General features: G+C 65.4%; 2 protein-coding genes across 21 annotated transcripts; both read left to right on the top strand.

The window, feature by feature from the left end:
• The first annotated feature begins 1,946 nt into the window (after positions 1 to 1,946).
• ZNF628 (zinc finger protein 628) lies at positions 1,947 to 9,717 on the top strand. Of its 20 annotated transcripts, XM_060175984.1 has the most exons (5): positions 1,947 to 2,344; positions 6,200 to 8,679; positions 8,713 to 8,754; positions 8,788 to 8,829; positions 8,872 to 9,717. In XM_060175984.1, exons 1-5 carry the CDS (start codon positions 1,972 to 1,974, stop codon positions 9,673 to 9,675), a joined length of 3,741 nt encoding a protein of 1,246 aa, XP_060031967.1. In that variant the 5' UTR covers positions 1,947 to 1,971; the 3' UTR covers positions 9,676 to 9,717. The 20 variants fall into 20 exon arrangements, with proteins under 20 accessions (XP_060031967.1, XP_060031979.1, XP_060031971.1 ...); XM_060175996.1 differs by having other exon boundaries at positions 6,200 to 8,829; positions 8,872 to 8,904; positions 8,989 to 9,717; XM_060175988.1 differs by having other exon boundaries at positions 6,200 to 8,754; positions 8,905 to 9,717.
• Positions 9,718 to 10,342: 625 nt separating this feature from the next.
• NAT14 (N-acetyltransferase 14 (putative)) lies at positions 10,343 to 12,258 on the top strand. The gene is given in 6 exon segments (XM_060186532.1): positions 10,343 to 10,371; positions 11,405 to 11,559; positions 11,562 to 11,704; positions 11,706 to 11,772; positions 11,775 to 11,825; positions 11,828 to 12,258. Coding segments are annotated over 6 exon segments (600 nt in total). The 3' UTR covers positions 11,983 to 12,258.
• Positions 12,259 to 12,655: the final 397 nt, after the last annotated feature.

Consider the following 12,655-nt stretch of genomic DNA (forward strand, 5'->3'; position numbering starts at 1 on the left):
CAAGGCTGCGAGGAGTGAGGGAAGAGCTGTCGGAACGGAAGGGCAGGCTGTCAGGGCTTCTGGGCCAGGAGGGCTACTTGAGGACGGGCAGCCCTGAATTCCTATGACAGGCCTTGCTGCGTCTGGGTTGTAGAGAACCCACTCCTGACCCCCTCCAAGCATGGCAGCAGGCATGAGCAGTGCCCAGCCAGGCGCCCAGACTGGGCTTGTCTCCAGCCTCACCAGCCCCTGTGGGCACTTCTTGTTCAGGAAATCTACAGAGAGTGCCCGAGGGGTGTGTGGAGGGCTATCGTATCTGTTTCTGTTAAGACTTCATTATTATTAATTTGTAATAGAGTTTTATTTATTTATTCCCTTTTGTGGCCACTGCTGTTTTATTGTTGTAGTAATTATTATTGATGTCATTGTTACTGGATAGGACAGAGAGAAATGGAGAGAGGAGGGGAAGACAGAGAGGGAGAAAGACAGACACCTGCAGACCTGCTTCACTGCTTGTAAAGCGACTCCCCTGCAGGTGGGGAGCCGGGGGCTCGAACCGGGATCCTTGCACCGGTCCTTGTGCTTTGTGTCATCTGCGCTTAACCCGTGGCGCTACCGCCCGACTCCCCATTATTATTAATTTTTAAGTATTTTTATTAGTATCTTTATTGGATAGAGATAGCCAGAAATTGAGAGGGAAGGGGATGATAGAGAGGGAGAGAGACACCTGCAGCCCTGCATGACCCCTCTTGCAGGTGCGGACTGGAGGCTTGAACCTGGGTTGTTGCACGTTGTAATGTGTGCGCTCCACCAGGTGTGACACCACCTGGCCCCATTATTATTATTTTTTTAAATTTATACTTAATGGATAGAGACAGATATTAAGAGGGAGGGGGAGAGAAAGAAAGAAAGAAAGGCATCTGCAGCACTGCTTCACCACTCAGGAGGCTTTCCCTTTGCAGGTGGAGGCCAGGGTCTTGTACCTGGGGCCTTGGACAGGGTAACATCTGCGCTCAACCAGGTGCGCCACCACCTGGCCTCTGCTGCTTTTTACCAGAGCACTGTTCAGCTCTGGCTTACGGTGGATGGGGGATTGAACCTGGGACTTTCGAGCCGCAGGAATAAGAGTCTGTTTGCGCAACCATTACGCTAGCTACCCTCCGCCCGCTCCTTATTTCTTATTTATTAAAATTTATCTATGGGAGTCGGACGGTAGCGCAGGTGGCACAAAGCGCAAGGACCGGTGTGAGGATCCCGGTTCGAGCCCCCGGCTCCCCACCTGCAGGGGAGTCGCTTCACAGGCGGTGAAGCAGGTCTGCAGGTGTCTGTCTGTCTCTCCCCCTCTCTGTCTTCCCCTCCTCTCTCCATTTCTCTCCGTCCTATCCGACAACAATAATAACTACAACAAGGGCCACAAAAGGGAATAAAGAAATAAGTTTTAAAAAAGATGTCAAGAATAGAAATTCTTTTAAAAAATAAAATCAAACGTATTTATTTTGATAGGGCAGAGAAAATGAGAGGGACAGGGAGATCGAGAAACAGAGACACCTGCAGCCCCGCTTCACGGCTCAGGAAGCTTCCCCTCTGCAGGCGGGGAGCCGCGGGCTTGAATGCCCGCAACTCAGCACAGCGGCTCAGATCTGGGGCTCGCGAGGGGTGGCCAGGGGCTGGCAGAGAAAGCACAGTCGCTCCTGACCAGGAAGGAGGCCCCCAGGCTCCCCTTCCCGCTGGCCACGAAAGGGGCCACCTCTGCCCCTAAGCACGAAGGCCGCTGGGAGCCCCCAGCCCGCCAGGGCCGCCTCCGTGCACGTGGCAGGCGCCCGGGAACCCTCAGCCTGGCGGTCCTGGGAGCAGGGGGTGCGGGGGCGGGGGCTCCTCGAGCCTCAGTTGCCCCCGTGGGAGAAACAGGAAGCCCGAGGGCAAGCGCAGCTACAGCCTGGAGAGAGGCCGTGCAGGAGCACCGCGCGGCGGGACAGGCACCCAGGCCAGAGGATGCTGCCAGCCCTGTGCGCATCCCGCCCGCGGAGGCAGGAGGCCGCGGCCCGGCGCGAACTACAAGTCCCAGCATGCCCCGCGCGGCCGCGCGGCGCCCCAGAGCGCGGCGCTCGCCGGCGGCCAATGGGCAGAGGCCAGGGCGGGGTCTCGGCGGAGTGCGTGGTGACGCGCGGCGGCGACGTCGGGGTTTGTGTGCGCGAGCGGCCGCCGATAAAGGTTGGGTGCCGCGCGCCGGGGCCCGCGGGGCGGGAGCGCGCCCCCGCCCCTCCCCCGCCCCTTCCCGCCGCGCCGCCCGGAGCTCCACCTTCCCGGCGTCCCCCGCGGGCCGGCTCTGGGGCGCAGCGGCTCGCCCCCCTAGTCGGGGCTGCAGGTGAGAGACCGGAGGGCGGGGGGGCGGCGACTTCGGGGGAAACGGCGAGCGCGCTACCGGAAGGGGCGCCTTAAAGGGGAGGTCGCCCCTGCACGGCCGACGCGGCAGGCCCCGCCCCCTTAAAGGGCCAGGAGCGGGCTGGGGCCGGCGGGGCGGCCTGGGCGGGGGCCGGGGCGGGGAGTGGCCGGGGGCCGGGGCAGCCCCTCGGGCCTGCAGCCTCCGCAGAGGACGGGCCGCCTGCGAGAGGCGGGAGCCTGGGGCTGTGCCGGACGTTTGCATTCTTTTTCACATATTTACTTGGCATAGAGGCCGACCCTGCGAGGGGAGGGAGGGAGACAGACAGAGGGACACCTGCAGCACTGTTTCACCGGGTGTGAAGCTTCCCTTCTGCAGGGGAGGTCCGGGGGCCTTGAGCCCCGATCCTCAACCAGGTGTACCACCAGGCCCCGGCTTTTTAATAATTGATTTGGGGGTCGGGCGGTAGCGCAGCGGGTGAAGCGCAAGGACCGGCATAAGGATCCCGGGTTCGAGCCCCCCGGCTCCCCACCTGCAGGGGAGTCGCTTCCCAGGCGGTGAAGCAGGTCTGCAGGTGTCTGTCTGTCTCTCCCCGTCTCTGTCTTCCCCTCCTCTCTCCATTTCTCTCTGTCCTAGCCAACAGCGAACAACATCAACAATGGCAATAATAATAACCACAACGAGGCTACAACAACAAGGGCAACAAAAGGGGGAAAAATGGCCTCCAGGAGCGGTGGATTCATGGTGCAGGCACCGAGCCCAGCAATGACCCTGGAGGAAAAAAAAAATTTTATCCCCTTTTGTTGCCCTTGTTTTATTGTTGTAGTTATTATTGTTGTTGTTGGATGGGACAGAGAGAAATGGAGAGAGGAGGGGAAGACAGAGAGGAGGAGAGAAAGACAGACACCTGCAGACCTGCTTCACCGCCTGGGAAGCGACTCCCCTGCAGGTGGGGAGCCGGGGGCTCGAACCGGGATCCTTCTGCCACCTGCGCTTAACCCGCTGCGCTACCGCCGGACTCCCCACCAGGCCCCTATTTTCATTACTTAAATATTTGTTTGCGTATTGTGAGAGCTGGAGAAGGAGGACCAGAGCGCAGCTCAGCCGTGGTTTGTGGCAGTGAGGGGGGCTGGGCCTGAGACCTCTGCGGCTTCCTGGGAACCCCGAGACGTAGCCCCCAGAGTGAGCCGCCTTCCCGGCCCTATGGAGTAACATTTACGCAAACACACAGTCACCGTGTTTGTTTCATGTGAGGTATGGAGGCGCCAGAGCACTCGCCGCTGCAGTGTAGGCCCTGAGCTCTGCCCGCTGGGCTGTCTCCCTGACTCAGAAACTCCGTTTTCAAGTTCAGACTTATTTATTTATTTAGAGACCCAGAGCGTCGTTTTGCTACATGTGATCCTGAGGTCATGTTTGCAACTTGATGCCCGAGAGACTGAAGCTTTAGCCACTAGCATCACCTCCCGGGCGGCACTAATTATCACCATGACTATATATATATTTTAAAATATTTATTTCCCCTTTTGTTGCCCTTGTTGTTGTTTCTTTGTTGTTGTAGTTGTTGTTGTTGATGTCGTCGTTGTTAGGACAGAGAGAAATGGAGAGAGGAGGGGAAGACAGAGACGGGGAGAGAGAGACAGACACCTGCAGACCTGCTTCACCGCCTGGGAAGCGACTCCTCTGCAGGTGGGGAGCCGGGGGCTCGAACCGGGATCCTCACGCCAGTCCTTGAGCTTTGCACCACCTGCGCTTAACCCGCTGTGCTACCGCCCGACTCCCCATGACTATATTTTTAATGAGACCAGGGCACTGTTCAGCTCTGATGTAGGCAGTACCAGGGATTGAACCTGGGCCCTGTGGTGTGCAAGCCCTCGGCCCCACCTCAGTGTCACCTCAGCCTTTTTCATAGCCTTTTCCAAGGGGCTGCCCAGCCTTCACACAGGCACGTCCAGTCATGAGCCCTTGCCCTGTGGCCGGCGTCCTTCCAGGCTCGGGGGGCCTCAGTGAGTGGATGGCGTTGGCACGTAGCGGCTGGAGGCCGGGGTGCCGCCCACTGTCCCGCCTTGCCTGGGGGCAGCCCGAGTGCCAGCCCCACCGCAACACTGAGTCTGGGGCGGCCAGGCTGTAGACACCGGGAGGTGGGCAGCGCTGGCAGGTCAGGGGGCAGGGAGCAAGGCTGCCCCAGGTGGCACCCGGGACGGGTGTGTCAGGGGCGCCCGAGCAATGAGGGGTGTGTGTGTGTGGGAAGGAACCTTGCAGGGCTCTGTCCTCTGCTGGGGGCGGGCAGTGAAAGGTGTTCCCAGGTTTGCTTTAAAACATGGGGGCTGGGAAGGGGTAGGGACGTCGGCGGAGGCTGTCGATCAGCGGCCAGGAGGAAGAGGCAGACTTGAGAAAGGGGGAGAAGTCTCCGGATCCCGAGCCTGCTGGCGCTGGGCATGAGAAGGGACAGAGAAAACTGAGCAGGGAGGGACTGAGAGAGGAACCAGAGCAAAAGTATCGGAGTTCAGTTTTTTTATTTATTTTTATAATTTATTTATTTTTTAATATTTATTTCCTTTTCGTTGCCTTTGTTTTTATTGTTGTAGTTATCATTGTTGCTGTTGGCTAGGACAGAGAGAAGTGGAGAGAGGAGGGGAAGACGGGGAGAGAAAGACAGACACCTGCAGACCTGCTTCACCGCCTGTGAAGCGACTCCCCTGCAGGTGGGGAGCCGGGGGTCTCGAACCGGGATCCTTATGCCGGTCCTTGCGCTTTGCACCACGTGTGCTTAACCAGCTGTGCCACCGCCCAGCTCCCAGGAGTTCAGTTTTTAAACAGAATTTATTTTTCCTTTCCATTCGCTGGCTCCCCCCTCCTCAAATAAAGAGGATACCACAAAGGCACAAAACTTCCGCAAGCCCTGGCCCTATGAGTATTTTTTTTCCAAGGTTTTATTTATTTATTTGCAAGACAGGAGAAAGAGACCCAAACTTCACTTTCACACGTGCACTGCCCAGAATCGTACTCAGCAACTCATGCTCAAGAGCCCAAGGCTTCATCTGCTGCGCCACCTCCTCAGTCACAGGTCCACTCGCTAATTCAAGGGACAGAAGGCGCCAGAGCAAAGATGAGCGAGGTGGGGATGCCACCTGCAGGCCGGGCTTTCTCCCCACCATGCCACCTACAGGGCCAGTCCTTTGAGGCCTGCTTGCTTTCTGTCGTCAGAGCGTTGCTTGTGGTGGCACCAGGAATTGAACCCTCGACTCTAGCTCCTCAGGTGTGCCGGTCGGTGGTGCTGTGCCACCTCTCTCAGCCCTCGGGGCCTCTTAAAGGCTTTCAGGAAGGAGCACACGGACCAGGGTGGGGTTCAAAGGGGAGCCCGGGCAGGAGAGAAAAGCAGAGAGTCCCCCAGGGTGGGGTGGGGCTTGACAGAAGCCCAGGCCTGGGGCACCTCCCGTGTTGTATGTGTGTTGGGGGGCTCGGGGGCTCTGTCCCATCACTTCATTCTCAGCGAGGAGATCCGCGCTAGGTGCTGGGCCCGAGACTCCTTTGGCACGAATGCACCCTGGACGCAGACCCCTAGACGCAGACCCCGCAGGGAGTTTCCGCAAGCCTCTGCTGGGGGCGGAGGGCAGATCTGGAGCTGGGAGCCCAGGCTAGGGCCTGACGAGGAGGGAGCCAGCCCCGGGCCCAGGCGGGAAGTGGGGCTGGAAGCTGTTCAGGGGAGACCGGCCTCGCCCTGCACTCTGCCCGCAGCAGCGCCCCGTGCCCTGGCGGTCCCACCCGAAGCGTCGCGGCGTTGGGGAGGGCGGGCAGGGTGCCCGTCCGGAGCCTCCCGCCTGACCCTGCCCCCACCCCCAGGTGTGATGGTGGGCGCGCACGCGGCCATGGCGCCCGCCTCCACGGCGGAGGGGGCGGCGGAGAAGCCGGAGAAGCCGGGCCCCGCAGCCCCCGGCGCGGCCGCCTCGCAGTACGAGTGCGGGGAGTGCGGGAAGTCCTTCCGCTGGTCGTCGCGGCTCCTGCACCACCAGCGCACCCACACCGGGGAGCGGCCCTACAAGTGCGCCGACTGCCCCAAGGCCTTCAAGGGCTCGTCGGCGCTGCTGTACCACCAGCGCGGCCACACGGGCGAGCGGCCCTACCAGTGCGCCGACTGCCCCAAGGCCTTCAAGCGCTCGTCGCTGCTGCAGATCCACCGCAGCGTGCACACCGGCCTGCGCGCCTTCACCTGCGGCCAGTGCGGCCTGGCCTTCAAGTGGTCGTCGCACTACCAGTACCATCTGCGGCAGCACTCGGGCGAGCGGCCCTACGCCTGCCCCGACTGCCCCAAGGCCTTCAAGAACTCGTCCAGCCTGCGGCGCCACCGCCACGTGCACACGGGCGAGCGGCCCTACGCCTGCGGGGTCTGCGGCAAGAGCTTCACGCAGAGCACCAACCTGCGGCAGCACCAGCGCGTGCACACGGGCGAGCGCCCCTTCCGCTGCCCGCTCTGCCCCAAGACCTTCACGCACTCGTCCAACCTGCTGCTGCACCAGCGCACGCACGGCGCCGCCCCGGGCCCGCAGCCGCCGCCCCTCCCGCTGCAGGAGCCCTCGGGGCCCAGGGTCCCCTCCGCGGGCCCCGCCGCCGCCACCCCCGCCGTCCCCGTCCCCGCAGCGGCGCCCGTGGCCTTCCTGTCCGCCCCCAGCCCGCCCGCGCCCACGCCGCCCGCGCCCCCGCCCGTGGTGCCCGAGCTCTTCCTGGCGGCGGCCGAGACCGCGGTGGAGCTGGTCTGCCGATGCGCCGGCTGCGAGCTGGCCTTCGGCAGCGAGGAACAGCTCCTGCAGCACCAGCCCTGCCCCGGACCCGCGGTGCCGCCCGCGCCGCAGGAGGCCGTCCCCGACCCGCTGGGGACCGAGCTGCCCGCGCTGCTCCAGCCGGGCCCCACGCAGGCCGCCGCCCCCGCGGCCCCGGGGTTCGCCTGCCTGCCCTGCGGGAAAGCCTTCCGCACCGTGGGCGGCCTCTCCCGCCACCAGCACAGCCACGCGCCGGCCAGCGGCCAGGCCTTCCGCTGCGGCAGCTGTGACGCCGCCTTCCCGCAGCTCTCCAGCCTCCTGGCGCACCAGCAGAGCCACGTGGAGGAGGCGGCGGCGGGGCGGCCGCCCCCGCAGGCCGAGGCGGCCGAGGTCACCTGTCCCCAGGAACCCCCCGCGCCCACCACGCCCAACCCCGCGCCTGCTGCTCCCGCTGCCACCGCCGCCGAGCGGCCCTACAAGTGTGCGGAGTGCGGGAAGGCCTTCAAGGGCTCCTCTGGGCTGCGCTACCACCTGCGGGACCACACGGGCGAGCGGCCCTACCAGTGCGGCGAGTGCGGCAAGGCCTTCAAGCGCTCGTCGCTGCTGCAGATCCACCAGCGCGTGCACACCGGCCTGCGCGCCTTCACCTGCGGCCAGTGCGGCCTCACCTTCAAGTGGTCGTCGCACTACCAGTACCACCTGCGGCTGCACTCGGGCGAGCGGCCCTACGCCTGCGGCGAGTGCGGGAAGGCCTTCCGCAACACTTCGTGCCTGCGGCGCCACCGCCATGTGCACACGGGCGAGCGGCCGCACGCCTGCGGGGTCTGCGGCAAGAGCTTCGCGCAGACGTCCAACCTGCGGCAGCACCAGCGTGTGCACACGGGCGAGCGCCCCTTCCGCTGCCCCCTCTGCCCCAAGACCTTCACGCACTCGTCCAACCTGCTGCTGCACCAGCGCACGCACTCGGCCGAGCGCCCCTTCGCCTGCCCGGTGTGCGGCCGCGGCTTCGTCATGGCGGCCTACCTGCAGCGCCACCTGCGGACTCACGCCCCCGCCGGGCAGCCCGCCCCCGCCCCCGCCCCCGCCCGGCTGGCTGCGGCTCCGGCCGCCTCTCCGGCCACCCAGGACGTCCACGTCCTCCCCCACCTGCAGGCCACGCTCTCCTTGGAGGTGGCAGGGGGCTCGGCCCAGGGCCCAGGCCCGGCTCCCAACTCGCAGGCGTTTCTCCTGGTGCAGACCGCACAGGGGCTGCAGCTCATCCCCAGCCGCGTGCAGCCGCCCCCGCTCCCGCCCCCGCCGGCCCCCCCCAAGCTCATCCTGCTGCCCTCCAGCACCCCTGCGGGGGGGAATGGCCACCAGGGCCAGCGGGTGGTGGGGAAAGCTGGGCAGGCTGCTGGGGTGGTCTGGCTGCCCGGGCCTGGGGCGCTGGGGGTGCAGGGAGGGGGCAACTCGGGGGTTAGTGGGGGAGGGCAGGGCCTCATTGTTTTACAGAATGTGGGGGGTGGGAACTCGGGGCCTCAGGAAGTGAGTCGAGTGCAGCTGCTGCCCCTCCGGCCGGCCCAGGAGGTGACCACGGTCCAGCTGCAGCCAGCCCAGGAGGTGACCACGGTCCAGCTGCAGCCTCTCCAGCCGGCCCAGGAGGTGACCACGGTCCAGCTGCAGCCGGCCCAGGAGGTGACCACAGTCCAGCTGCAGCCTCTCCAGCCGGCCCAGGAGGTGACCACGGTCCAGCTCCAGCCCCTCCGGCAGGCTCAGGAGGTGACCACGGTCCAGCTGCAGCCGGCCAAGGAGGTGACCACGGTCCAGCTCCAGCCCCTCCGGCAGGCCCAGGAGGTGACCACGGTCCAGCTCCAGCCCCTCCGGCAGTCCCAGGAGGTGACCACGGTCCAGCTGCAGCCTCTCCAGCCGGCCCAGGAGATGACCACGGTCCAGCTGCAGCCACTCCGGCCGGCCCAGGAGGTGACCACGGTCCAGCTGCAGCCCCTCCGGCCGGCCCAGGAGGTGACCACGGTCCAGCTGCAGCCTGTGGCAGGCCAGCTGTCCAATTCCAGCGGGGGGACCATGGCCACGGAGGGCCCCAACCTGCTGGTGGTTCAGAGTGGGGCGGCCGAGGAGCTGCTGGCGGGCTCAGGCCCCGGGGAGGCGGGGGACGGCGAGGCGGACGGCGGTGTGGTGCAGGACGTGCTTTTCGAGACTCTGCAGACGGACGACGGCCTGCAGAGCGTGCTGGTGCTGAGCGGGGCGGACGGGGAGCAGACGCAGCTCTGCGTGCAGGAGGTGGAGGCCCTGCCTCCCGCCCTGGCCGAGCCGCCGGCCCCGGGGCCTCAGGGCCAGAAGCTGCTCATCATCCGCGCGCCGGCCTCGGAGCTGCTGGAGGGCGCGGGCGGTGCCGCCACGCTGCAGCTCCTGGCCCCGCAGCCCCCCGCGCCCGCTCCCGCCGTGCCGCAGGTGGTGCAGGTGCTGCCCGCGGGCGCTGCGCCCGGCGCCCCGGCGCCCCAAAGCCTGCCGGCCATCCAGATCGTGCAGGCCATGCCCGCCGTGCAGCTGGTGCACACCTTCTGAGCCCGCAACCCTGGGCGGGTTCTAATAAACGCCACGACCCTTCCTGCGGCTAGTGTTCTTGGGGGGCGGGGGGAGGGAGTCAGGACCGATTGGGTGGGGGCTCCCCCGGTTGAAGGGGTGCAGTGGTCGCCGGTGGCGGGGCAGTGCACTCTGAGCTCTGGGCTGAGTCACCCCCAAACTCTCCCCACCCCCAAGGGGTGACTGGGTGCAGGTTGCAGTCCTGAAGGGGCCCGAGGACTCGGGGAGGGTCCCGCTGAGGGCTGTCTGACAGTGAGAACCCACGCGGGCCCTGTCCCCAGGTTGCCTAGCAACCTGGATGCTCCCCCTCCCCGGGAAACCCAGCTCCCTCTGCCCCCCCCATAGCAACGGTTGCCAAGGTCAGGAGCAGGTGCTGCTCCCCTCCCTGGCGCCAGCGCATCACTTCCGCTTGCCCCCCTCCCCCCCCCGTACCCCCCAGAGGAGCCCCGGAGCTACGGGCAGGTCGGGGGGGGGGGCCTGCAGGAGGGGTGGGGGGAGCCCAGAGCGCCTCGGGGAGGGGGAGGGGTGCCGTGGAGCACCGGGGCCGGGACCCCAGACTCTGGAAGCCGCACTGGTTTGCGAGGCTTGGCTGCGGGCCCTTCGGGCCCCGTGCTCGCTGGTGGGTCTCTCAGGTGCCGCCTAGGCCGCCATGGCCCCGGCCACCTGTTGGACAGGGAGGTGTGAGAGGACGAGGCCCTGGTGCTGGAGGTGCTGAGGGTGGGCGCCCGGCTGCCTGCGCCCCCAGAGGCCTCACCTGCGGGAGCCCCAGCCGCCTCCATACTCCCCTGCGGCTCTAGGGATCCCAGCCACAGGGGCGGCCCTGCACTCCAGTCAGATGTCCGACCCTCCTCTCCCCACCCCTCTTAAGACCCCTCTGTCCCCACCCTCCTCACGCCCTCTGTCCCCACCCTCCTCACGCCCTCTGTCCCCACCCTCCTCACGCCCTCTGTCCCCACCCTCACACCCCTGCTGTCTGGTTGTTTCTAAGCAGGATCCTTGCACTTTGTTCTATGTGTCTCTGACCCAGTGAGCCACCGCGCGCCCGTCTCCCCGACGCACTAGGTCACACATTCATTCACCTCTGCCGTCGGCCATTCACTAATTCACTCTCTCACCCGGCGCCCCACTCGCTTATTTATTCTCACTCGTAGTGTCCACTCCTTCGTTCATTATCTCATTCACTCGCTTGTCATTCCCAGGGACTCTTCACTAGCGCGTGCATGCATTGGCTCACTGCTCCCGGGACTTGTTCATTCTTGTGCATGCGTGCACAGTCATCCATCCACTGCTTCCTGGATTCCTTCACTAACTCACCCATTCAGGTGCTTACTCTCACTGCCGTCCGGGCTCACTCATTCCCTCGAGGCCCCGCCCCTCGTGTGGCCCCGCCCACGGCCTGTCCCTGTGTCTCGCGAGGCCCCGCCCCTCGTGTGGCCCCACCCACGGCCTGTCCCTGTGCCTCGCGAGGCCCCGCCCCTCGTGTGGTCCCGCCCCTCACGTGGCCCCACCCACGGCCTGTCCCTGTGCCTCGCGAGGCCCCGCCCCTAATGTGTCCCCGCCCCTCGTGTGGCCCCACCCACGGCCTGTCCCTGTGCCTCGCGAGGCCCCGCCCCTCATGTGGCCCCACCCACGGCCTGTCCCTGTGCCTCGCGAGGCCCCGCCCCTAATGTGTCCCCGCCCCTCGTGTGGCCCCACCCACGGCCTGTCCCAGTGCCCCCTCCCCGCATCACCTGTATCTCCCCCCCAATCCTGGGCCCACAGAGCTGGGTCCTGCTGAAGGCCAGGCCCCGACAACCCTCCCGCCCACAGGCTGGCGTGAAGGACACAAGAGCCGCGTGGCGCTCCACGCACTGACCCGGCAGCCCGCCCGCTGCTCCTGGCAGCATCCAGCAGTGGGCTGCACTTCCTCCTGGCCTCCTTCGCCCTGGAGCTCCTCCTCGCCCTGGTGGCCTTGAAGCTGGGCCTTTTGGCCCGGTGGGCTCACTGCCGCCTCCCTGCGGCCTGGGGAGGAGCCCTTGGTGGCTGTGTGGGGCTGGGGGGACCTGTGCGGGGTGCTGGCCCTGGCCCCCGCCTCCAGCGCCAGGGTGTGGACAGGAGGTTGCTGGCCTTCTCGGAGGCCCTGGCCCGGGCCTGGTGGGGGACATGGGGTAGCCCCGGGCCCGGCTGGTGGTCCTGGTGGCGGTGGCAGCCTGGGGTGTGGCGGGCATGCTGGAGGGCTGTGGCTACCAGGCCGAGGGCGGGGGCTGCATGGGGTACACGCTAGTGCAGCCCTTCAGCAAAGACCTCTGACACCCCCCGGCCCCGGGGTCACGTTCCCCTCCCCCAACTCCCTGGCCGAGGGGAGTACAGGGCATCCCACTGCAGCCTGGCCACTGGCACTAGTGCCTGAACTGTGAGGTCAGGATGGGGGTGGCCAGGACGGGGCACATCTGGTTAAGCGCACACATTACTGTTAAGTGCAAGGACCCTTAGTTCAAGCCCTGGTCCCCACCTGCAGGGGGAGAACTTTACAAGCGGTCAAGCAGGGCTGCAGGTGTCTCTCTGTCTCTCTCCTTTATAACAACCCTTCTCTCAGTCTCTGTCTCTCTAATAATAAATAGTGAAAGACTTCATTAAACAAGAGAGAGAAGAGATCAGTCTGTTGGACCCTGCCTCAGTCTGCCTGGCCCTGGTGAGTAGGGGTGGGGGAGGGGCTGGGAGAGACACCTGCAGTCAGGGTGCCACCCCCACCCCAGCCCACCCCAGCCCAGCCCTGGCGGAGGGCCTCCGTGGGCTGCAGGCAGCCCCTCCCCGGGAAGGTGGGCCAAGTCCATCTGGTTTTTACACGGTTTGCTAATAGAGCTGAAGCTGCTGTGCGCGGTCTGATGGCTTTTCCAGTCTGTCTGGGGCGCCCCCTCCCTGTCTGGCCCCTCCCCTCCGCCTCCCAGTGGATGCTCGGGGTGCCAAGGGCCGTGAGCTCAGG

Source organism: Erinaceus europaeus, chromosome 2 (genome assembly GCF_950295315.1).
Source record: "Erinaceus europaeus chromosome 2, mEriEur2.1, whole genome shotgun sequence".
Lineage (NCBI taxonomy): Eukaryota > Metazoa > Chordata > Mammalia > Eulipotyphla > Erinaceidae > Erinaceus > Erinaceus europaeus.